This window comes from Mastigoproctus giganteus, chromosome 5 (assembly GCF_048544385.1).
Source record: "Mastigoproctus giganteus isolate SK-2022 chromosome 5, ASM4854438v1, whole genome shotgun sequence".
Lineage (NCBI taxonomy): Eukaryota > Metazoa > Arthropoda > Arachnida > Uropygi > Thelyphonidae > Mastigoproctus > Mastigoproctus giganteus.
Window position 1 is genome coordinate 188,909,719 of NC_143579.1, and position 27,067 is coordinate 188,936,785.

Here is a 27,067-nt window from a genome sequence, read left to right on the forward strand (position 1 = left end):
ATGAAAGAGACTTGGGGTAATGGTGCAGTCAGATATGAAGTTGGGCACCTCAGTAGCCAGGTGGGAAGGAGCAACAGTGCGTAGCACACACGCTTCTTGATTAGACCGGTGTTCGAGCGCGTCACCACCAAATATGGAGGATGCGGAAAGGTCAGGGAATGACCACCGCATATCCCCGGAGCAATATGGCCTTAGTTGCTAATGCTCCTAAAAACCAAATAACAAACAAACAGATATGAAGTTTTCTGAACAGTGATGACAAGCTGCCAGTGTAGTCATGGGGTCTTGTCAATGATATACAGGAATTTTGTGAGGAGGGTTAAGGAGGTTATTATCCCCTTGTATAAGGCAATGGTCAGACCATTGGCTTATACAACTGTACACAGTATTCAAGTATCCCCTTGAATACTGTATACAGTTCTGGAAGCCTCCCTTTAGGAATGATATAGAGTTGCTAGAAGAACTAGAGAGAAAGGCAACAAGACTGGTGAAGGAACAAAGGTGGTGCTCTTATGAAAAAGGCTTACATTTTCAAAATTGCAGCTTCTGGAGACTAGGCACCTGCGAAGGAATCTGATTCAGGTTTATAAGGCCTTGAATGGATTGAGCAGGCTTAATGCTGATGGATTCTTCCTCTTGCTCAGTTTACAAACCTGAGGGAGTGTAGATTCAAACTGAAGAAAGGCAGTTGTAGAATATATGAGTGGAAGTTTGACTTTAGCCAGCGGGTAGTTGATTGCTGGAACAGACTTCCATCTGTTGTTGTGGAAGTTGATAGCTTAAATAAATTTAAGGCTGAACTAAGCAAACATTTGGAGTGACCGGATGGGTAAAATGGAAAGTTTTTTTTTTTTTTTTTTTTGGTTGATGCTATATAAGTTTGCTTTCTTACATCATGTGCCTCTGTTAATGCTAATGGTTAGCTACCATAACACAGCCCATGTATTTACTTCTCCTGCAATGACTCCCAGCAGTCTCTGAAACCTTGTCTTCCACTTGAATTTCAGGAAGGGTTTTGATACTGTTTCACATAAAATATTGCTGTTCAAATGGGAGCAATGTAACATTAAGTGTAAGTTACTGCTATGGATAAAGGGAAGGTTATATGGAAAAAGACAGAGAGTGGTTATCAATGGGTACTGCTCTTCATGGACTAATGTTATTACTGGAATTCCTCAGTGTTGTGTTGGGCCCATCGTTGTTTGCAATATTTATCAATGATATTGATGAAGGTATTTCAGGCTTAAAGTTCAACTTTTCAGATGATACAAATGTTAGCAGAGTGGTTTACAATAGTCATGTCATCAGGGTGAGCTACCACAAGATCAATGAAAATTGGATCGATGGCTGGGAAAGAACATTGACAGATGCAAGGTTATCAGTAGCACCAGAGTAACTTATCAACTGTGTGGTACTACACTCAGCATAGCGGATAATGAAAAAGACCTGCGGGTAATTGTGCAGTAGTGCAGACATGCTGCCAGGACAGCTCATGGTGTTTTGTCAATGATATATGGAAACAGAGATAAGGAGTGATTATCCCTTTGTATAAGACCATTGTTAGGCTACATCTTCAGTACTGTATACAGATCTAGAGGCTTCACTTTTGGAAAGATGTAGATGTGCTGGAATGAGTGCAGAGAAAGGCAACCAGACTGGTGAAGGGAACAAAAGGGTGCTTCCACCTAGAAAGGCTTCAGTTCTGGAAATTTTAGATTCTCAAGGTTAGGCACCTGTGAGGAGACCTGATTGAGGTGTTTAAAGCCTTGAATGGATTGAGTAAGCTGAATGTTAATGGCACTTTTCTACTTGCTGAGACTACACATGAGCAGGTATAAATTCAAGTCGAGGAAGGATGGTTGCAGGATAGATGTGCGGAAGTGGATGGGTTTAATAAATTCAAGGAAAAACCAGCCAACAGATAGGTGAACTGTGTAGGGTTTTTTTTTTTTTTTTTTTTGGCTAACACTATATAAACTTGCTTCCTTGCATCATTTGCTACTACTACATTAATTAACAAAACATGTGTGCATGAAAATTACATACACTGGGAGCCAGGAAGGCTGAAATAATTGAAATGAAATAATAAAAGATAGTTGAGCATGCATGCGAATGTTCCTGCACTTTTAATGTAAAAAATTTCAAATAATTGGAGATGGATGCATTTTTTTGAAAACAGAATATAAATTTGTAAATCTAATTTTATTTTTTTCCCTAATATAGATAATTAAAAGAGAATCTTTAGATGTTAGGGTAGGGTTACTGAATTTCTTTGATAAACTAATCAAGAGTCGATTACCCTGTCATCTCTCTTCCCTTTCTTTCCTGGACAGTTTGATCACTAAGAGGTGTAATGCATGTGATCAAGGAACTGGCAGAGATTCTTGAACATGATGCTAACAAAGGTAACAATCACAGTATAACAGTGTATTAATTGGCAGTTATCTCTTAAATAAAGCTTTAATTGAGCCATGTGACCTAAGGGATTTCATATTTAAATCTTCAATAAGAAAAATTTACATGTGGCAGTACACAATTATAGTGGCAATTATGTACACTAGTAAATTTACACAAAATGAAAAACAGAACCAAAGTCATTGTTGATTATGTAAATCAGAATATTATGTTAGCGCAGCTGTGGCAGAGCACTGCTTTTTGTTAAGATGAATGCTGAATAACCAGTGTTAGCCATACTGAGATGTTATAGACACCATTAAAAACTTCAGGACCACAGCTTTCATTTAGGGCTTGGAATGTTTTACTAAGGTGAATACACAAAGTTATATGATTACAGTCACTTTTAAATTAGCCTGTATTATAGTTGGCATTGTAGTTAGAAATTAATGAAATTGCTAATAAGGAGCAATTAATCATAGATGCTACAGTTATAGAGCAAGCTTACAAGAAGTGCTGCAACCTGTATACAGCCTACATCGATTACTGCAAGGCCTTCGACTCTGTGCCTCATAGCTGGCTAATAGAGATGCTAATATTATTGTTATTTTTAGGAGCATTAGCAACTAAGGCCATATTGCTCTGGGGATATGTGGTGGTCATTCCCTGCCCTTCCACATCCTCTGCATTTGGTGGTCAAGGGCTCGAACCCCGGTCTAATCAAGAAGCGTGTGCTACGCACTGCTGCTTCTGCCCACCTGACTATAGAGGTGTCTACTCTAATAGAGATGCTGAAGATCTACAAAGTCAATCTGATAGTGACAAACTTCCTAGGAGCAACGATGAAGAAATGGATTACTACTATTAAGGTTGAGAACATCACAACCAGACCAATCCCCATCAGAAAAGGAATCTTTCAGGGAGATACCCTGAGCACACTGTGGTTCTGTCTAGCACTCAACCTGCTAACTACAACGCTCAACAGCAGCAAGTACAGATATAACCTCAAAGAAGAATGGAGAAACCTGTACACCCTCACCCACCTGATGTACATGGATGACATCAAGCTCTATGTGGCAACCGAGAAACAACTCCAGCAACTACTCCGGATCACTGAAGAATTCAGCAATGATATCAGGATGGAATTTGGTCTAGACCAGTGGTGTCCAATCTACAGCTGATGAATAATTTTTATACGTCCCATGCAGAAAGTGAACAAAAAATAGCATTTTAGAATGTTGCACCACTGCATGTACAGGCATGCAAGCATCGAGCTCAAATACATTAAACATGTACACATAGTCCAGTGCCATCATACACTAAATACAGTTATGTACATATCAATCTTTTCATATTGTGAAATTCTACTATTTTGTTTTATAACTTGTTTATTGTATTGAATTATTATTAATTTGTATTGAATTAAAAAATCATCCTTAAAAATGTTCTGAAAGTGGAAAGTTGATTTGAAGTGTCGTGTTTTTAATCAAAGGTGGACTGAAGAAGACTATTCAATGAAAAAGCAGTGTTTGGAGACTGTCAGTTTTTCAAGAACATAACTTAAAATGACACCGTAATTCCAAGTATAAATCTTATGATCAATATAAAGGAGTGTTGCTAAAAAAAAAAGCATTAAAAGTTACAAAACAAATTAAGAAAACAACAAAACACACTGAAAACGTATCAGTCAAGAAATTTATCTGCTGTAAGTGCCAGTTATCAAGTTGCACATTTGTTTGCTTTTGAAAGTAAACCATTCATTGATGGTGAATTTGTTAAACGTTGTTTGTTAAAAGTTATGGAAGAAATTTGTCTGGAGAAATGAACCATGATACAAGACATTAGTTTGTCTCGATAAACAATTATGCAAAGAGTAGAAGATATTGAAAAGAACTGATCTTCAAGCCAAAACATGGTTAAAAAATAAATATATGGACTGTGAAAATAAACTACTTCAATTCTAAAAGCTATCCCATCTGAAGATTTTCTGCTAATAAAAGAAAATGCGATGAAAATTGCTACTTTGTTCGGATTAACGTATGTTTGTGAGAAATTTTTTCACGCACGAAATCAAATAAATATTTAAAAAGGAACAGAATAACAGATGAGCATGTTTATTCCATATTGAGAATTGGCATCATAAATTTTCAATAATTCTGAACAATTATCTAAAAATATCCAGCTTCAATCATCCCATTAAATGTTAAGTTTTGTTCAACAAATGTTATTGTGTTACCTAATGTTACCTAAATTGTATGCAATAAAATATTTGAATATTTTTAATTTTAGGTGTATCATTATCTTTATTTATTCACCTTAATATTTAAAGCAATGATCTTTTTCAGTTTGTACATTTTCTAAAGTGAGCATTTAAATTTTTAATAAAAAACAAAAGTAAAGTATTTTTAAAAACAAAAGTAAGTCATATTTTTATAATTTTAATAAAATCTAAAAAATATATTACTGACATAGATTTGTTGCGCATAAAAGTGTTGGGAATTTGCATTTTTTATATATAGCCTGAAAATAAAAAAAAATGGTAATATGAAAATAGAAACTTCCTTTTACATGAAACAAGATGTGGAAAATGTAATGCACTAATTTTTCTGGAATCAGAGCAGCCTGAAAAACAAATCTAACTTTGAATATGGTCCCTGTACAGGAAAAGATTGAACATGATTGGTCAATGTTGAGTCAGTTTGGTGTGACATAAACACTGGGAAATGGAAAATGAGAGTAGGAGTGTGTTATAGACCTAATGGCTCTGATGAGTATAATGAACACTTGTGCAGAGAAATAGAGTGGGCCAGTAGGTCTTGTAATGGGAGATTTTAACTTTACAGATATTGATTGGAACTTGTGGATTGGTCACTCGCATGCTAGCAAGACTTTTATGGATTTATTGGAGGATTGTTTTCTACAGCAAAGTGTTTGAGGGGCAACCAGAGAGAGTAATATCCTTGATCTGATTACCAGCAGTGATTATTCATGCATTAAGAATTTGCAGATAAAGGAACCACTAAGTGACAGTGATCACAGTGTACTGATGTGGGATTTACTTAAAGATGTAGCTATCATCAAGGGTAAAGGAAAGGGTTTTTGTTTTCGTAAAGGTGACTACAGTGGTCTCAGACAGTTTTTAAATTCTATACAGTGGGATTAACTGATGATGTTAAAGCAGCAAATTCTGAATGGGAAGCCTTCAAGGGATTAATCTTGGAAGGTACTCTGCTTTTCATATGAGCTAAGAAATACTGTTCAAGTTTTAGACCTAAATGGATGTCAGATGAACTAATGAGGCTTGTGGTAGAGTAGAAAAATTAGTGGAATGCATATAAATTACAGACTAGCTTATATCTTCCATAGAAGCCTATGGCAGATATAAGCTAGTCTGTAATCAAGTCACAAAGGAAATCCTTGGCAAAGGATACAAAGAAAAACAACAGACTTCTTTACTTATGTAAACTCTAGAAGGAAGGGGATGAATCAGATTGGTCACAATGTTGGTGGTCTGACTGTTGATGATCCTGCTCAGACAGCTGATAAACTGAATGAGTATTTTGCATCTACATTCACAAATTAGAAATTCTGTAAGGAAGGGGGAGGATAGAAGTTTACTAAACTCTAACAGGGATCTAAATGATTTTGTAATAATGGAGAGCAAAACGGAGGAGAAATTGTTGAAGTCATAAAAAAGGCACCTGGGGCAGATTGAATCTATCCAGTTATATTGAAGGAAGGAGCGAGTGCCACCCTTAGCCATAATTATGAGAGCATCCTTAGATTCATGGGAGGTTCCCACGGACTGGAGATCTGGATGCAAAAAATAATTTTGATATCATATACAGTGGACCCCCGCTTTACGATGAGTTCACTATATGATCAAATCACTTTATGATGGACTCTCCATAATAAAATACCTTTCACTATATGATATGTAGTAAGTGTGGGATATTGTCATCACATTTGCGAATTGAATTTTAATTCTATATTAATTAATTAATTCTATTAAACGGAGCTTAAAAAATAAGAATGAAGAGAAGATTCTGAAAATTTATTTTTGTTTTTTATATTATTTTAGTGAAAGGGAAACACATTTCACCATAATACTGTAAGGTAAAAACCCACAGGATTCCAGTTATCGGTATTATTGCAAATGCAATAAGATCGAGTTTACTACCCATTTATAATAGCTTTCACTAACAGAAAAGCCCAAATAAACTGGAAAGTGCTAATTGTTTTTATTGTTTTATGGTCGTGATCTTTAGAAACATGTTTTAGAAAAATATCACAAATGCATTCAAAATTCATTCTTATAACAAAACATAGCAATAAATGGTAAAAATCTAGTGCATTTTAATGATTTGAGTGGCTGATTCTACTAACCAGTGATCACTGATGCCTACTTATTTCGCTCTGCAATGGCTTACGATTGTCTCTGACCAGACCACGTGGTCCTTTGTCTCAGCCAATAGTAGCATTTGGGCACGTGTTTTGTTTTCGTATCCTTTAGTTCAAGTGATTTTTTTTTTTGTGCTTACTTTCCATAAATTTACTCTATTGAATTCTTGAATGTACAACACTGCATAATATGGCCCCTAAAGAGCGCAGTAAAAAGAAAATTTCAATTAAAATTAAACAAGAAATAGTTAACTATATAATATCAGTGTAGATACACCATAGTTAACCCATAAATTTGAACTACATACGTAGTAAAAGGCTTTGTTTTAATAGTATCTCATATTGTGGGTGCCTTCACAACGAGATAGCTGGTATTGCACTACTTCAAATAAATGACGCTTCTCTAGTGGAGAAGTCAGTGTAGATACACCACAGTTAACCCATACATTTGAACTACATATGTAGTGTAAAAAGTTCAAATTTAAAAAGTTAAAATTTATAGATTAACTATGATGTATCTATACCGATATTATATAGTTAATTACCAAAACCCGTAAGGATCATACCTTGTGCATTTCGTTTTCAAATACTACACCCTTTTATTAACAACACCCTTTGGCATCTCTCATATTGTGGATTGATTTGATTTGGTAGTTATTGGCGCATCGGCTTCTGTGGCCATATTGCACCTCCCAAGGTTTTTGCAGTACTTTGATCCAAGCCCGAGGCGGGAATCGAACCCGCGACCTTTGGGTTGCCGGGCAGGTACTTTACCCACTCGGCTAGCCCGGTCGGCTTCTCATATTGTGGATATAACTTCACAACTGTGATGGCATGTTGCACTACCAGGGTACCTGCACGCCCACTGATGATGAAGCCCACTATCTTCAAAATGATCGTCTGTGTGGTGGTATCCTCTGAAAATAAATAGTCTTCTCTACTAGAGAAGCGTTATTTATTTGAAGTAGTGCAATACCAGCTATCTCGTTGTGAAGGCACCCACAATATGAGATACTATTAAAACGATGCCTTTTACACTACATACGTAGTTCAAATTTATGGGTTAACTATGGTGTATCTACACCGATATCATATAGTTAATTACCAAAACCCATAAGGATTATACCTTGTGCATTTCGTTTTCAAATACAAGAAATAGTGAAAAAAACACGATGATGGTGCTAAAATTAGTTCATTGGTGTGCGAATATGGTTTTTCACAGTCAACCATTTCTACCATAGTGAAACAAAAAGAAAACCTTAAAAAAGTTGAAGTAAGTGATGAATCTAACACAGTCCAAAAAGAGAGAGAACTGATTGTAGAAATGGAAAGGCTTTTCTTTCTGTGGATAAAAGAAAAACAAATGAAGGGTGATACAGCTCCTGGACAATACATTTGTGAATGTGCAAAGCAAATTTTTGAGGACTTAAAGACTAAAACACCTTCAGCTAGTGATACGTGATATGGGGACTTTAAAGCCAGCAAAGGTTAGTTCGACCGTTTTAGAAAAAGGTCCGATATTAAAAGCGTCATAAGGCCTGGAGCGGCTTGCAGTGCTGATCAGGAAGCAGCTGAAAACTTTAAGGTGGAGTTTCAAGAGCTTTTTGAGAAGGAGGGTTACCTACCTCAACAAGTCTTTAATACAGACAAAATGGGCCTCTTTTGGAAAAGGATGTCTAGGCAAACATAGATCACCATCATTTAGAGGCCTCGTTGCCTAGTCATAAGCCTATGAAGGATAGGCATACTCTGCTATTAGGGTCCAATGCCTGTGGTGATTTTAAACTTAAGCCAATGTTGGTTTACCACTCAGAAACTTCCAGACTGTTTAAACAGTAAATGGTCATCAAAAGCAGGTTGGGTGTCTTTTGGTGGTGTAACAAGAAGGCCTGGGTGACAAGACACCTCTTCAATGAATGGATATTTGAAGTGTTTTGTCTTTCAGTCAAAGGTTACTTAGAAAAAAAAACAAACTTCCTTTAAAGGCACTGTTAATTTTGGATAATGCTTCAGGTCATGATCCCCGCCTTGCCCAATCTCTGGAGGAGCAATTTAACTTCATTACTGTCAAATTTCTCACACCCAATACCACCCCTCTGCTTCAGCCGATGGATCAGCAGGTGATTGCCAACTTAAAAAAAAATTTACACAAAGAAGATGCTTGTGAAGTGCTTTGAAGAGACTTCAGGAGACAGAGCCATCATCTTAAAGGAATTCTCGAAGACCAGGTTTAACATCTTAGACTGTGTACAAATGATTGTCAGTTCTTGGAATGAAGTTTCAGCTAGATGCCTTAATGCAGCCTGGAAGAACTTATGGCCTTCAGTCATCCATGATTTTGAAGGATTTGAAGCTGAAGGTGTTCTAGAGCAGGACATTATCACTCTTAGTGAGTCCTTGGCTCTAAATATTGATGGGGCAGATGTGGAGGAGTTAATTGCAGACCACGGAAGGGAGTTGACAACAGAGGAGCTCCAGGAATTAGAGCGGATGGGCCAGCATGATAGTGGAGATGAGGAACATGAAGAGGATGACTGTGTAGCAACAACTCAAGAAATTAAGGACATGTTTGCTGCATGGGATATTGTGAAGAGGACAGTAAAAAAAACACAGATATTGAAACCACTGAATTGATGACCTGCAAATTTAAAGATCAGGTGTTAAGTTATTTCAAGAACCTTCAGAGAAAGCACCAAAAGCAAACCACTGGACAGTTTTTATACCATAAGTAGCAAGAGGCAGCGATTGGAAAGAACACCAGATCCTGAAGTTTTCCCTAATATCTTGATGGTAAAAGATTCTCTTCCAGCTCCATCACCACACCACCACCATCATTGACACAGCTTTTCCAGTAAGTTAAATGAAAATTACGATTTTTTTTAATATTTATAATTATCAATTATCATTTTAAACAACATTTTTGAGAGGTTGAATAAGTAAAAATGTGTGGCACCATCAGCATTTTTTATCTCTTTTCTTTTTTTTTTTAAATTTGTATCATGCTCTACTGTTTATTCTGGTGTATAAGACGCACCACAATTTTAGGGCGAGTTATTTTTAGATAAAAGTTGCGTGGTATACACTGGAAAATATGGTATTCGGTATTCTATATAAAACTAATACAATTTCTGTTATAAAAATCACCTTTTACAAAGATAAATAGCTTAGTTATATAGCGAAAGTTTCAACTTCCGAGGACTTGGAATGAATTATCAAAAAACAGTGTGTTATTGGGTTCACATTACGATATTTTCACAATACGACAGTGTCTCTGGAATGAATTAATATCGTAAAACAGGGGTCCACTGTACTTGGATTTCAGGAAAGCTTTTGATACTGTTGCACATAGAAAACTGCTGTACAAATTGGAGCGGTATGGCATTAAGGGTAAGTTGCTGTAATGGATAAAGGGATGGTTGAGTGGGAGATGGCAGAGAGTGGTAATAAATGGACACCACTCTATGTGGACTACTGTTATTAGTGGAGTCCCCCAGGGTTCGGTGCTGGGCCCATTGTTGTTTTGTGTATTTATCAATGATATCGATGAAGGTATATCAGGCTTAATGTCCAAGTTTGCAGAAGATACAAAGGTTGGCAGGGTTGTTAATGACAGTGAACATAGTATGCTACTGCAACAGGATCGAGAAAAGTTAGGCAGATGGTCTGAGAAGTATCAACTGAAATTTAATATTGACAGATGCAAAGGTACTGCATATGGATAATAGTAAACCAGGTACTACACTCAGGGAGGTCGAGAATGAAAAAGACCCAGAGGTAATTGTGATGTCAGATATGAAGTTCTCTGAGACATGCAGATGGGCTGCCAGAGCAGATCATGCTCTACTGTTTATTCTGGTGTATAAGACGCACCACAAGGAGTTTTGTCAATAATATATAGGAATTTTGCTAGCAGAGACAAGGGGGTGAATATCCCCTTGTATAAGGCAATGGTCAGGCCACACCTTGAATACCGTGTACAGGTCTAGAAGCCTTATTTTAGGAAGGATTTAGAGTTGCTAGAACAAGTACAGAGAAGGGCAACAAGATTGGTGGGAGGGACAAGGGGGTGCTCATACCAATAGAGGCTTAAATTTTGCAAGTGGCAACATCTGGAGAATAGGCACCTGTGAGGTGATCTGTTTGAGGTGTACAAGGTCTTGAATGGTTTGAGCAAGCTCAATGCTGATGGGATACTTTCACTTACTCAGATTAAGAACCTGATGGAGCATAGCTTAAAATTGAGGAAAGACAGTTGTAGATTTGATGTGCAGAAGTTTGCCTTTAGCCAGTGGGCAGTTGATTGCTGGAACAGACTTTCATCTGTTGTTGTGGAAGTTGATAGTTTAAACAAATTTAAGGCTGAACTAGACAAACATTTGGAGTGACTGGATGGATGAAATGGGAAAGGTTTTTTTTTTTTTTTTTTTGACTGATGCTGTATAAGCTTGTTTTCTTGCATCATATGCCTCAACTAATGCTAATATGATGATGCACAACAGGCCTTGTAATCTTTGCCTCCCTCCACAACTTATTTTTAGGTTGCTGCCTGTCCTAAAAAAAACGGAGCAATATGGCCTTAGTTGCTAATGCTCCTAAAAACCAAATAACAACAACAACAACAACCTAAAAAAAAAAAAAAAGCATAGCAGGAATCAATAACATCACTTCTCAATGATGTAATTTGATTAAATACAATATTGGTAACTTTAGGTTAACTCATGGAATATAGTCATTCAGTCTCTTTCAGGTGCTATCTCATATTTTATGTTTATTCTTTTTCCTTTCTAGAAACTTTTTGCTGATTTCTAGTGTCTATCAAAAACATTAGAAGTTATGAGTTTATACATCCCAAAATTAAACCAGGATGTTATAGTAGTAGTTCATTCATTCAGTGAATGTGGGTTTAACCAAATCTTAATAAAATCTGATCTTAATATTTTCTGAAGTCATGTCACTAAATTTGCTATTGTAGAGTTCAAATTCTTAATTAGAATTCTACCATCTGTTGTTTCATCCTTTATCAAAACCATGGTTTTTCAAATTAAAAAAAAAAAAAAAAAAAAAGTGCAAAGCTGTTCAGGATAAGAATACAGCATACTGGTTTGTATCCAAAACTTTACTTTCATTTTCTAAACAACTTGATCTGTTTAACCACTTGCTCTTAATACCTGTTAACTGCTGTTTCTTTTGTTGTCTATTTTTAAACTCTCTTATTTCCTTAGCATTTTTTGATTCAGCATGGAAACTTGTTCACATCCAACCAAACTCTAAAAGGTTATGGAATGACAAAATCGAAATGGAATGACACCATTTCCGTAAATGACAAATAACGTCATTTCCACTGTACATACAAAGGGTACTAGGAAAGTTTTGCAATATGACGCAATAATGAATCACAGGAAGCTGCTTGTTGCTGCATGTTGAGACATGTTCATACGTGCATAGTAGCCGCCGCGCCAAGTCGATGGGCTCAGTTATTCATTAGTAGTGAGAGTGTAAAGTGCTTGCGATGGCATCGTGGTCACGAAATGAGATAAGGACAGTTTTGCGGTATAATTTCGTGCGTGGTTTAACCATAGACCAGTGCTTAGAAGAAATGACTCTTGCACTAGATGATGATTGTCCACATCGTACAACGATATTCAGGTGGTATAGAGAATTCCAAAGGGGAAATTTCACTCTGGAGGATTCTGAGAGGCCGGGAAGGCCACGAACGTCAGTTACGGAGGAAAACGTTACTGCTGTGAGGAAAATGCTTGACGAAAACGGGCGAGTGACCTACCAACAGATAGAGGATACTTTGGGCCTAAATGCACCAGCAATTCGTTCGATTTTGCAAGATCATTTGCACGTGAAGAAACTTTGTTCTCTCTGGGTGCCGCATCAACTGACTGAAGAGCAGATGACACGACGTGTGACTTGGTGCCGGGAGATGTTAAAAAAGTTTGATAAGGGACAATCTCGGTATGTGAACAACATCGTGACAGGTGACGAGACTTGGCTGTACTATTACGATCTGCCGACCAAGGCTCAAAACAAAGTTTGGGTCTTTGACGATGACGACACACCCGTAATTGTCAGAAAATCCCGATCTGTAAAGAAGAAAATGATAGCTGTATTTTTCAAATCGAGTGGAATTGTGGAACGTGTCGTTTTGGACACGCAGAAGACAGTCACAGCTAAGTGGTATACTGAACAATGCCTGCCTAAAGTCATTGGATCTATGAAGAACCTGCGGCCAAAGTCAAGAATGGACACCTGGTACCTCCATCACGATGATGCTGCAGCTCACCGCGCCAAAGCCTGCACCGAATATTTGACCACGACAGGACTGAAACTTCTCGAGCACCCTCCCTACAGTCCAGACCTTGCTCCCTGCGACTTTGCACTGTTCCCGCATGTGAAAATGAAGCTAAAAGGGAGATGGTTTTCCAGTGATGAGGACCTTCTACGGGCTTGGGACAACGAGTGTGCTTTACTCCCTAGTGAAACTTGGCAGAACTGGTTTAAAGATTGGTTTCGGAGGATGGAGAGGTGTATTGAATGTAGAGGAAATTACAAAATTAAATAAACAAAGCTGTATTGCAAAACTTTCCTAGTACCCTTTGTATATTGGCTAATCACACTAACACACTAAATTTGATTCAGTACGTCATATCCGGAATTATATCATTTCCATAAATGATGACATGGAAATGATGTTAAATGATGTAATTTTCATATTGCAAAATTGTGACAAATTAGTTTTACTACAGTCTGAAATTTAGTAGGTGCCACCAATGATGTTTTCACATCAAAAATCACTTCCCGTTCACCTATCCATTCACTCCAAAAGTTTGTCCAGTTCTTCGTGGAATTTATTTAAGCTATCAACTTCCAAAACAGATGGAAGTTTGTTCCAGCAATCAACCACTCGCTGGCTAAAGGCAAATTTGTACATTGAATAGATGTGCAATTTGTACAAATTGCACATCTATTCTGCAACTGTCTTTCCTCAATTTGAATTTATGCCCCCTCAAGTGCATAATATGAGCAAGAGGAACAGTCCCAACAGCATTGAGCTCGCTCAAACCATTCGAAGCCTTAAACAACTCAATCAGATCAGCTTGGAGGTGGCTAGTCTCCAAATGCTGCAATCTGCAGAACTTGAGCCTTTTTTGATAACACCAATCCTTTGTTCCACTCACTAATCTTGTTGCCCCTCTCTGTACTTGTTCCAGCAGCTGGATATCTTTCCTAATATGAGGCCTCCAGACCGGTATGCAATACTCAAGGTATGACCTGACCATTACCTTATACAAAGGAATGATCACCTCCTTATCCCTGCTAGCAAAGCTCCTGTATATCATTGATGAGATCCCATAAGGTGCACTGTCAGCTTGTCTGCACTGCTCTGAAAACTTCATATCTGACAGCACAATTACACCCTCAGGTCTTTTTGATCCTCCAAACTATTAGTGTATTTGGACATTATCGAGTCCATTATTATCATGTTATGTCAAGGAGTTGGATATATTCTTACTACATGCAAATCATATTTAAAAATTACACTAATTCATACATCACTCCACTTTTATCTACTGAATGCATCATGAAAAGGCTAACTAATAGGACAAACTTATCTACCAAAAACTTTCTCATTCATTTTACAAATATACACAGTCTCAGTTCCAAATTCTCCACCTACAATCTGCCATGTCCCACTTACTTTTTTTCGACATGGCTCAATTATCAGTTGCCTCAACCACTGCTCATCTCACTTGCCCTAACTATTTACTATTCCTTTTGTTTCAGAGGCGCATGTGTTTGCTGTGATATTCCTTGTGAGAGATTTCCCAATTTGGAATTTCTCCTTTTCAATCTCGTCTGGTTTAAAATCTCTATGGTCCATTCTGTCAAATTCATCTGTTGCCTCAGTCATTCTCCTAACTCCACTAATCACTCGGAACTTTTTGAGTTCCTTTCTTTGAATCTCAACTTTCTCCAGTCTAATTTTCTTAACGGTGAGGTAATGTTCCTTAATAATTTTAATGTTCACAACTGCAGCTGTCTTCAGTTATCTAGTTACATGGACACAGTTGGTCAAGCTGCTGAAGTTTTTGGGATTACTAATAACCTCGCACAGCGTGTCCATTTACCTAACAATCCTAAATAGATACCCAACATTCTTAATTACAACCCTTCCAAGTACATGGTCAATATTAGTGATCCTTGATTTTATACACATCAAATTGCAACTCTATGGCATCACGCTCTCATGCCATTCTCAGCATTATTATTATTTTTTTTGGCCTTAAAGGAATGTGAAATGGGATAATCTGCATAATTTCTATTCTTATTTTCCTTGATTAGATTACTGTTGTAAATCTTCTGATTCTACTGTTTGCCAAATCATTTTAGAAAAATTATTCTTGTAGGGATGAACTCACTTATTGCACATTACCTTAAAATCTTGCCTCTTATCTAATTGTGATTTCCAATAAAAGTGCTTAGGCTTTTCAATATAAGAATGTAGCTATTGCAGTCAGTTTGCCCATATCTAAAATCTCCAGCTCTACTTCCTGCCTAAATTAAATTTAGGCAGGAAGTTATTAATCAGTCTAAACTTGATTTCGAATAAGCTAAGAGCTGAAAACTCACAACTTGTCCAAATGATAACCATTCTGGTCTCGTGCCAAAGATACTGACTGCAACTTCTGTTCATATGAAACCTAGCTCTGTTGCAACCTGATGGTTTTGTTGCATCCTTTCTTAAAATCACGCTGACTTACTAGCATCCTACTTTTCTGATAACTCTTGTATTGAAGATCTTGGTAAACCACCTCCTTCATACCCAGTATAGTCCACTCAGTGCCTTCTGTGGTCTTCGGAAGGATGTTAGAATTCTGATCAATCTTGATGCCTAGAAAGCTCTAGGCCCTAATGGTATTTCTCCACTTGTTCTCAAAATCTGTACTACTGAGTTGCTCCTGTTCTGTGTTGCCTTTTTTTTTTAAATGGTGACAAATCCCTCCTTCCAATTATCCGCATTGCACTTACCTCCATTCTATCCCAAAGAAATGGACAAATCCATCAACTACCACCTCATAAACTAGCATGACCTTACATATGATTAATGCTCACCAATATGGATTCTGTCAGTGTCAATCCAATGGCAATATTATGCCAATATATTTCTATTGTATTCACAACAACAGAATCCATATTACTGATTTTTAGATAAATTTAATGAAAAAATCTGGTGAAACTCAAGCATTTGTTCTTGACATTTCTAAGGCTTTTGTTTGTGTTTGGCATAAAGGTCTTCTAACAAGCTCTCATCATATGGCCTACTGAATGATTTTTGGAACTGGGTATCCAGTTTTCTCTCTGACCACATTTTTGTTCACACTTCATATATGTACTACGTAATATTCAGAGAAAGATAATGATAAATAAAATGCGATGGTATCTAACACTCAGAGAAATGTGGCTTTTGAAAACAAATTGAAACTTTTTTGTTAAAAAAAATGTTTGATTCAATATAATGATTTAAATAATAACATAATTAACTAACCATAGTGTCCACTAATTAAATGTATACTCAGCTGATCTCCAACTTTAGCTCTTGTGACATGAATCCTTTTCTTCCATTGCCCAATCTTTAATATCTGGCTATCCCTAATCAAGAATTATGTAAACTTATAAAAACACATAGTATAAGTTTATAAATGACATACCATTAACCATAAAAAAATAATACATTTTGCATATTTTTGTGGGAATTTCTAACTTTAAATCAAAATCATGCGGGTTCCTGCTTTAAGGAATTGGTAAAAAATTAAAATTTATAGTATATGATCCCTGTGGTTTGTGGTTAACATTCTTTTCCCAGTATGTTGAGAGCAAAGTATTCCACTTGGTCATTTAAAATGCCAAAGAAGCAGAATTTCAATTCTCACTTATGAACCAGGTGCAGTGAATTTTGATAAAGTATGATCAGCTTTAACTTTAGGTGGACATTCATCTAAAGACAAAGCTGACTTATTAGCAAATTATTAGCACTGTTTCTTCTGATGACCTCGGTAAAGTGTCTTTGGAAATTCCATGCAACAGCTTACGGAAACTGAAGCAGTTGATCTTGGTATTTCTAAGGAAGAATCTATGGTAGCACCATCTGTTAGCTTGATATACCATCATCAATATTATTTATAAATACAGAAAACAACAATGGACCCAACACTGAACCCTGAGGGACTCCACTAATAACATTGGTCCACGATGAGCAGTGTCCATTGATTACCACTCTCTGTCTTCTGCCACTCAATCATCCCTTTATCCATAGCAACAATTTGCCACCAATGCCACATTGCTCCAATTTGTGCAGCAGTCTTCCATGTGCAACAGTATCAAAAGCCTTTCTAAGATCCAAATATATAATATCAAAGTTATTCCCTGCATCCAATTCTTTTGTGACTACATCATAGTATCCAATCAAATTGGGCAGGCAAGACTTCCCCTTAACAAAACCATGCTGTGTCTGAGCTATAACTATTTGCCACCAATGCCACATTGCTCCAATTTGTGCAGCAGTCTTCCATGTGCAACAGTATCAAAAGCCTTTCTAAGATCCAAATATATAATATCAAAGTTATTCCCTGCATCCAATTCTTTTGTGACTACATCATAGTATCCAATCAAATTGGGCAGGCAAGACTTCCCCTTAACAAAACCATGCTGTGTCTGAGCTATAACTGAATTCTTGTCAAGATGATCCTGCAGTGCTTCTTTAACCAGTGCTTCCATTAATTTTCCTGGAACAGAGGTTAAACTCACAGGTCTATAATTACTTGTGTCAGCCTTTGATCCACCTTTGTGAATTGGGGTTACATTTGCACATTTCCAGTCTGTGGGTACCTCCCCTGAGTCCAAGGAAGCTCTCATAATTATGGCTAATGGTTTGCTTACTTCCTTTGCTGCCTCCTTTAATATAACGGGATAGATCCCATCTACCCCAGGTGCCTTTCTTGTATTTATCTTTAACAATTTCTCCTCCACTTTACTTTCAATTATTACAAGATCATCTAGCTCACTGCCAGTGTTTACTTCATCTATGGCATTCCCCTTCCTGAATAACTCCTCATGTGTGAATGTAGATGCAAAATATTGATTTAATTTGTTAGCTACCTGAGCAGAATCATGAACAGTTGAATCATCGATATCAAGTGGACCAATCTGATTCATCCCCTTCCTTCTAGAGTTTACATAAGTAAAGAACTCTTTGCATCCCTTGCCAAAGATTTCTCGTAATCTGCCTTCGCCTGCCTAACCTCCTTTGTAACTTGGTTACAGACCTACTTATATCTATCATAGGCTTCTGTGTCACATGTTCATTTACATGTATCCCATGCATTTTTCTTCTCTGCCATATGTCTCATTAGTTCAACTGACATCCATTTAGGCCTGAACCTTGAACAATATTTCTTAGTTGGTATGTAAAGCCTAGTAGCTTCCAAGATAAGTTCTTTGAATGCTTCCCATTTTGAATTTGTTGTTGGTAACATCATCAGTTGGTCCCACTGTATAGAATTTAAATACTGTCTCAGACCATTGTAGTCACCTTTATGAAAGCAATAACCCTTCCCTTTACCCATGATGGTAGTTACCTCCTTGAGTAAATCCCACTTCAGCACACTGTGATCACTGCCACCTAGTGGTTCCTGTATCTGCAGATTCTTAATGCATGAAGAATCACTACTGATAATCAAATCAAGAGTATTACTCCCTCTAGTTGCCTCCCGAACATGCTGATTTAGAAAACAATCCAATAAATCCACAAAAGCCTTGCTAGTGTGTGAGTGACCAACCCACAAATTCCAGTCAATATCTGGGAAATTAAAATCCCCCATTATAAGACTCTCTGATTTACTGGCCCACTCTATTTACCTGTACAGTTTCTTATTATACTCATCAGAGTCATTAGGCCTATAGCACATTCCTACTCTCAATTTTGGTCTCTCAATTCTTATGTCACACCAAACGGACTCGACACTGCACTGTCTAGCGATGTTCACTGGCTTCACTTCCTTGGATTTTATGTGTTTCTTAACTAATAGCATAACCCCTCCTCCCTTCCTATCCTATCTATCCTTTCTGTAGACGTACTCCCCAAATTCCAGTTCTGCATTACTTATATCTGTGTGACACCACGTCTCTGATATCCCAACAATATCCGCCTTTGATGCTTTGAGCAATACCTCAAATCCATCAAATTTATTTACTAAACTCCTAGCATTGGTGTACACGCAAGTATACATGCACCTGCTCTTCCTCTTAGCCACCCTAACACAACCCATGTGTTTACTTGTATCCCAATGACTCCCAGCAGTCTCTGAAATGTCCTGCATCTTATTTTCCAGGCTGTGGCTCATTCCAATAGAAGCAGTGCAAGAATAACTTTCACCTCTGCCAGTGGCTACTGTTAATCTATTAGTCCTTGTATCCCCCCAATCTAGCAGTTTTCCGACCCACCTAACACTGCCTCGATAGCATCAGCAAACATTCTTGCACCCTTTCTATTTAAGTGTATCCCATCCCTGTAGAAGCAATCTCTCCTGTTAACAAGTACAGTCCAGGCTGAAAAAAATTCTACCCCTTGAGCCTTGCACAATCTTTCCAGGGCCGAATTGATCGACAGGGCTCTCGTCATATACTCCCTCCTATCGTGTCTGGGCAGAATTGCAGACACTTTCAAATTCAACCCTAATTCAACCTCAAGTTTTCTAAATTCAGAAGTATACTGTTATCCAGGAGTGTTGTTGCATTACTCTATATCAACTAAGTAAAATGTTTGACATAACAAAAAAAAAATGTATTAGTGAAAGTGAAAACTAACCAACATTCTGTGCTTTTATGGCTGATAGTTATTTTACATATCATTTCATTATTATTTATGCAATAGAATAAGAAAAACATATAAAACTGTACTATCTAGTATTTTATTTTTTTAAATTAACCATACAAAGTTAGACCTACAAAATTATGAAACATATTTTCTAAAGAGAGGGCGCTGACTCTCTTTAGAAAATACAGCTGCGATTTACAGGCTCTGAAAAAACGATAAGTGTTTGCTTTTTATTTACATAATTGTTATTTTGTATTGTACTTAATATGTAGTCTTATAGTTCTAATTATGCTGGTTATTTTTATTTTAATTTATATAAACAGTTTTTGTAGATATACGTAATACTTTATAAAACCGTTAGTCCGTTCGAATCCTGCAGGCATTGTTTTTTGTATATAGTGATAGGGAATTTAAATTTTTTAATTGAGGTAGCTAGGTAGCTCTAACGTATAATTATAGAAACAGTAATACGCTTCACTGTTTCTATTAGATAGCATAGTATTGACATTTAATTTAATTTAATTTATTGATCTTATTAATTTAAAATATCATGCCCCAAACTAGAGCAGCAAAGCAACGGGCACAAAGTGGCAGGAATGCTGTGACTCGGGGGGAGAACTGAGGGGGGCGATTCTCCAACGCATCACAGCCTAAAAAAATGTGCAACTTGTGAAATGTTTGCCAAACTATCTGGAACGGAACATGATATTGCCATGGGGGATGTCTTTGTGTGTGCGTGATGTAAGGAGTGTAAGGAAATCAGGCGACAACTCAGCGTTGTTATGGGCCTATATGAGAGTTTGAAGGACAGGGTGGATGCCCTCGAAAGATCTAAATTGAGGGGCCCATCAGGCTCTCAGCTGCCCACATCAACGCCAGAGCTTGCACTTGGTCATCACCCAACACAGTGGCAACCCCCAAGGCAGATTGCGCTGGTCCCAAAGGGACTAGCAGTTGTTGGTGACTCTATTGTCAGGGAAACGGGAACATCCTTTGTAAAAAGGATAGGTGGAACAGGACCAGGGTATGTCTGCCAGGGGCAAAGGATGATGACGTTGTAGAGCAGATATCATCTTTTAGGGGCACAAAAGGTGATATAGTTGTACACGTTGGCACTAATGATATTAAGAGTAAGAGACCGCCAGAATTACTTAACAAGTACAGGTCACTGATGAAAAAAAGCCGTGAATTAGGGTTGAAGTTGAATGTGTCTGCAATTCTGCCCAGACACGATAGGAGGGAGTATATGATGAGAGCCTTGTCGATCAATTCGGCCCTGGAAAGACTGTGCAAGACTCAAGGGATAGAATTTTTTCAGCCTGGACTGTACTTGTTAACAGGAGAGACTGCTTCTACAGGGATGGGATACACTTAAATAGAAAGGGTGCAAGAATATTTGCTGATGCTATCGAGGCAGTGTTAGGTGGGTCGGAAAACTGATAGCTTGGGGGGGTTCAAGGACTAATAGTTTAACAGTAGCCGTAGGCAGAGGTGAAGGTGATTCTTGCACAACTTCTATTAGAATAAGTATTGATCTCAGATCAGTGTTGGGACAATATTGGGAAAAGCTGTTGTGAGTTAGGATTGAATTTGAAAGTGTCTGCAATTCTGCCCAGACACAATAGGAATGAATATGTGTTGAGAGCTTTGTAGTAGTAGTAGTAGAAGTAGAAGTGGCACGTGTATGTATTTTGAAAGTGTCTGCAATTCTGCCCAGACACAATAGGAATGAATATGTGTTGAGAGCTTTGTAGTAGTAGTAGTAGAAGTGGCACACAAGAAAGCATGTGGATGAGCTTATGCAGCATCAGCCAAAAAAAAAAAAAAAAAAAAAAAACACACCATTCCGTCCAGTTCCTCCTTAAATTTATTTAACCTATCAACTTCCACAACGACAGATGGAAGTTTGTTCCAGCAATTAACCACCCGCTGGCTAAAGGCAAATTTCTGCATATCTGCCCAGACACGATAGGAGGGAGTATATGATGAGAGCCTTGTCGATCAATTCGGCCCTGGAAAGATTGTGCAAGACACGTCTTTTCTTAATTTGAAGTTATGACCCCTTAAGTTCGTAATCTGCACAAGTGGAAGGATCCCATCAGAATTCAGCATGCTCAACCCATTCAAGGCCTTATACACCTCAATCAGATCACCGCGTAGGTGCCTAGTCTCCAGCCAGCCACTGCAATTTTCAGAAATTAATCCTCTCTTCGTAAGAGGATCCCTTCATTCCCCTCACCAATCTTGTTGCCCTTCTCTGTACACGCTCAAGCAAATCTACATCCTTCCTAAAATGAGGCCTCCAGACCTGTATGCAGTACTCAAGGTGTTCAGATGGCCTGACCATTGCCTTATACAGAGGGATAAACACCTCCTTTTCCCTGCTAGCAAAATTCTTATATATCATTGACAAAACCCCATGACCTGCCCTGGCAGCCTGTCTGCATTGCTCAGAAAACTTCATATCTGCCTGCACAATTACTCTCAGGTCTTTTTCATTTTCTACCACCTTAAGTGTAGTACCACACAGTTGGTAGGTTTCTCTGGGGTTACTTCTATGCAGTACTTTGCATAGAAGTACTGCATAGAAGTAACAAATGCAAAGTACATATGCAGTACTTTGCATTTGTCAAGGTTAAACTTCAGTTGCCACTTCTTAGCCCATCTGCCCAAATTATGTAGATCCTGTTGCAGTAGCACACTGCCACTACTGTCATTAACAACCCTGCCGACCTTTGTATCATCTGCAAACTTCGACATTAAGCCTGACATTACCTTCATAAGCCTTCATTAAGCCTGACATTACCTGACATAAGCCTTCAACATTACCTTCATCAATATCATTGATCAATATACAAAACAACAGTGGACCCAACACCGAACCCTGTGCGACTCCACTAATAACATTAGTCCATGAAGAGCAGCACCCATTGATTACTACCCTCTGTCTTCTCCCACTTAACCATCCTTTTATCCATTGTAGCAACTTACCCTTAATACCATTCTTGTCCAATTTGTACAATAGTCTTTCATGCGCAACAGTGTCAAAAGCTTTCCTGAAATCCAAATATATGATATCAAAATTAATTTTTTGCCTCCAGTTCCTTTGTAACCACATCATAATATCCTATCAAATTTGTCAGACAAGACTTTCCCTTAACAAACCCATTCTGTGTCTGAATTATTGCTGCAGTCTTGTCTAGATGATCCTGCAATGTATCTTTAACCAGTGACTCCATTATTTTACCCGGAACAGAAGTTAAACTAACTGGTCTGTAATTACTCGTGTCACCCTTCCATCCCCCTTTGTGAATTGGGGATACATTTGCACATCTCCAGTCCTTGGGAACCTCCCCTGAGTCCAATGATGCTCTCATAATTATGGCTAAGGGTTTGCTTAGTTGCTTTGCCGCCTCCTTTAATATAACTGGATAGATCCCATCCACCCCAAGTGCTTTTCTTATGTTTAACTTCAACAATTTCTCTTCCACTTTGCTCTCAGTTATTACAAAATCATTAAGCACCCTGCTACAATTTGATAACCTTCTGCCATTTTCAAACCTTAATAATTCCTCATGTGTTAATGTAGATGCAAAATACTCATTCAGTTTGTTTGCTATCTGAGCAGGATCATCAACAGTCGAACCATCGATGTCAAGTGGACCAATCAGATTCATCCCCTTCCTTTTAGAGTTTATATAAGTAAAGAAATCCTTGCTGTTTTTCTTATTATCCTTTGCCAAGGATTTCTTGTAATCTGCCTTAGCCTGCCTAACCTGATATTTAATGGGGCATGATATTTAATTTAAAATATCATGCCCCAAACTAGAGCAGCAAAGCAACGGGCACAAAGTGGCAGGAGTGCTGTGACTCGGGGGAGAACTGAGGGGGGGCGATTCTCCAACGCATCACAGCCTAAAAAAATGTGCAACTTGTGAAATGTTTGCCGAACTATCTGGAACGGAACATGATATTGCCATGAGGGATGTCTTTGTGTGTGCGCAATGTAAGGAGTGTAAGGAAATCAGGCGACAACTCAGCGTTATTATGGGCCTATATGAGAATTTGAAGGACAGGGTGGATGCCCTCGAAAGATCTAAATTCAGGGGCCCATCAGGCTCTCAGCTGCCCACATCAACGCAAGAGCTTGCACTTGGTCATCACGCAACACAGTGGCAACCCCCAAGGCAGATTGCGCTGGTCCCAAAGGGACTAGCAGTTGTTGGTGACTCTATTGTCAGGGAAACGGGGAACATCCTTTGTAAAAAGGATAGGTGGAACAGGACCAGGGTATGTCTGCCAGGGGCAAAGGTTGATGATGTGCTAGAGCTGATATCATCTTTTAGGGGCACAAAAGGTGATATAGTTGTACACGTTGGCACTAATGATATTAAGAGTAGGAGACCGACAGAATTACATAACAAGTACAGGTCACTGATGAAAAAAAGCCGTGAATTAGGGTTGAAGTTGAAAGTGTCTGCAATTCTGCCCAGACACGATAGGAGGGAGTATACGATGTGAGCCTTGTCGATCAATTTGGCCCTGGAAATATTGTGCAAGGCTCAAGGGATAAAATTTTTTTCAGCCTGGACTGTACTTGTTAACAGGAGAGACTGCTTCTACAGGGATGGGATACACTTAAATAGAAAGGGTGCAAGAATATTTGCTGATGCTATCGAGGCAGTGTTAGGTGGGTCGGAAAACTGATAGCTTGGGGGGATACAAGGACTAATAGTTTAACAGTAGCCGTAGGCAGAGGTGAAGGTGATTCTTGCACAACTTCTATTAGAATAAGTAGCAACCTGGAGCGAGGGGTGTTGGGGGTTTCAGGGACGGATGGCAGTCATCGTGAAACAGGTGGGTATATGGGATGTGTAAGAGTAATTAAGAATAAGAATAGGTGCATGTATACTTGCCTGTATACCAATGCTAGAAGTATAGTAAATAAATTTGATGAATTTGAAGTGTTGGTCAAGACATCAAAGGCGGATATTGTTGGGATAGCAGAGACGTGGTGTCACACAGATATAAGGAATGCCGAACTGGAATTTGGGGAGTACAGTGTGTACAGAAAGGATAGACAGGATACGAAGGGAGGAGGTGTTATGCTGTTAATAAAGAAAAACATAAAATCAAAAGAAGTGCATCCAGTTGATATAGATGAACAGTGCACTGTTGAGTCAGTTTGGTGTGACATAAGCACTGCGAAAGCAAAAATAAGAGTAGGAGTGTGTTATAGGCCTAATGACTTGAATGAGTACAATGAACAATTGTACAGAGAAATAGAGTGGCCTAGTAAATCGGAATGTCTTATAATGGGGGATTTTAACTTCCCAGATATTGACTGGAACTTGTGTATTGGGCACTCACACACTAGTCAGACTTTTGTGGATTTATTGGATGATTGTTTTCTGCAGCAGCATGTTCGAGAGGCAACCAGAGAAAGTAATACTCTTGATCTGGTTATCAGTAGTGATCATTCATGTATTAGGAATTTGCAGATAAAAGAACCACTAGGTGGCAGTGATCACAGTGTACTGACGTGGGATTTACTTAAAGATTTAATTACCATCAGGGGTAAAGGAAAGGGTTTTTGCTTCCGTAAAGGCGAGTACAGTGGTCTCCGACAGTTTTTAAATTCTGTACAGTGGTCTCCGACAGTTTTTAAATTCTGTACAGTGGGATCAACTGACGATGTTACTAACAGTAAATTCTAAGTGGGAAGCATTCAAGGAATTAATCATGGAAGCTACTAAAAGGTTCATACCTATTAAGAAATATTGTTCAAGGTTTAGGCCTAAATGGTTGTCAAATGAACTAATGAGACTCGTAACAGAGAAGAAAAATGCATGGGATACATATAAATTATCAAGCGACTCAGAAGCCTATGGCAGATATAAGCTAGTCTGTAATCAGGTGACAAAGGAGGTTCGGCAGGCGAAGGCAAATTATGAGAAATCCTTGGCAAAAGATGCTAAGAAAAACAGCAAGGATTTCTTTACTTATATAAACTCTAAAAGGAAGGGGATGAATCTGATTGGTCCACTTGACATCGATGGTTCGACTGTTGATGATCCTGCTCAGATAGCAAACAAACTGAATGAGTATTTTGCATCTACATTCACATGTGAGGAATTATTAAGGTTTGAAAATAGCAGAAGGTTATCAAATTGTAGCAAGATACTTAATGATTTTGTAATAACTGACAGCAAAGTGGAAGAGAAATTGTTGAAGTTAAACGTAAGAAAAGCACCTGGGGTGGATGGGATCTATCCAGTTATATTAAAGGAGGCGGCAAAGGAAGTAAGCAAACCCTTAGCCATAATTATGAGAGCATCCTTGGACTCAGGGGAGGTTCCCACAGACTGGAGATGTGCAAATGTATCCCCAATTCACAAAGGGGGATCGAAGGGTGACACGAGTAAATACAGACCAGTTAGTTTAACTTCTGTTCCGGGTAAAATAATGGAATCACTGGTTAAAGATGCATTGCAGGATCATCTAGACAAGACTGCAGCAATAATTCAGACACAGCATGGGTTTGTTAAGGGAAAGTCTTGTCTGACAAATTTGATAAGGAATATTATGATGTGGTTACAAAGGAACTGGATGCGAAAAATAATTTTGATATCATATATTTGGATTTCAGGAAAGCTTTTGACACTGTTGAGCATGGAAGACTATTGTACAAATTGGAGCAGAATGGTATTAAGGGTAAGTTGCTACAATGGATAAAAGGATGGTTAAGTGCTAGAAGACAGAGGGTGGTAATCAATGGGTGCTGCTCTTCTTGGACTAATGTTATTAGTGGAGTCCTACAGGGTTCGGTGTTAGGTCCACTGTTGTTTTGTATATTTATCAATGATATTGATGAAGGTATATCAGGCTTAATGTCGAAGTTTGCAGATGATACAAAGGTTGGCAGGGTTGTTAATGACAGTAATGGCAGTGTGCTACTGCAACAGGATCTAGATAATTTGGGCAGATGGGCTAAGAAGTGGCAACTGAAGTTTAACCTTGACAAATGCAAAGTACTACATATGGGTAGAAGTAACCCGAGAGAAACGTACCAACTGTGTGGTACTACACTTAAGGTGGTAGAAAATGAAAAAGACCTGGGAGTAATTGTGCAGGCAGATATGAAGTTTTCTGAGCAATGCAGACAGGCTGCCAGGGCAGGTCATGGGGTTTTGTCAATGATATATAGTAATTTTGCTAGCGGGGAAAAGGAGGTGATTATCCCTCTGTATAATGCAATGGTCAGGCCACGGCTTGAGTACTGCATACAGGTCTGGAGGCCTCATTTTAGGAAGGATGTAGATTTACTTGAACGTGTACAGAGAAGGGCAACAAGATTGGTGAGGGGAATGAAGGGATCCTCTTACCAAG

The 27,067-nt window shown here is 38.2% G+C and overlaps 1 protein-coding gene across 1 annotated transcript in view; it reads right to left on the reverse strand.

Moving 5' to 3' along the window:
• LOC150085946 (uncharacterized) overlaps nucleotides 1–27,067 on the reverse strand; it is a 147,464-nt gene that overhangs the window by 90,905 nt on the left and 29,492 nt on the right. The window contains exon 2 of the mRNA XM_090374748.1: nucleotides 16,352–16,455. Coding sequence (XP_090230874.1) covers nucleotides 16,352–16,455 — 104 coding nt within the window. The remainder of the gene's footprint in view (nucleotides 1–16,351; nucleotides 16,456–27,067) is intronic.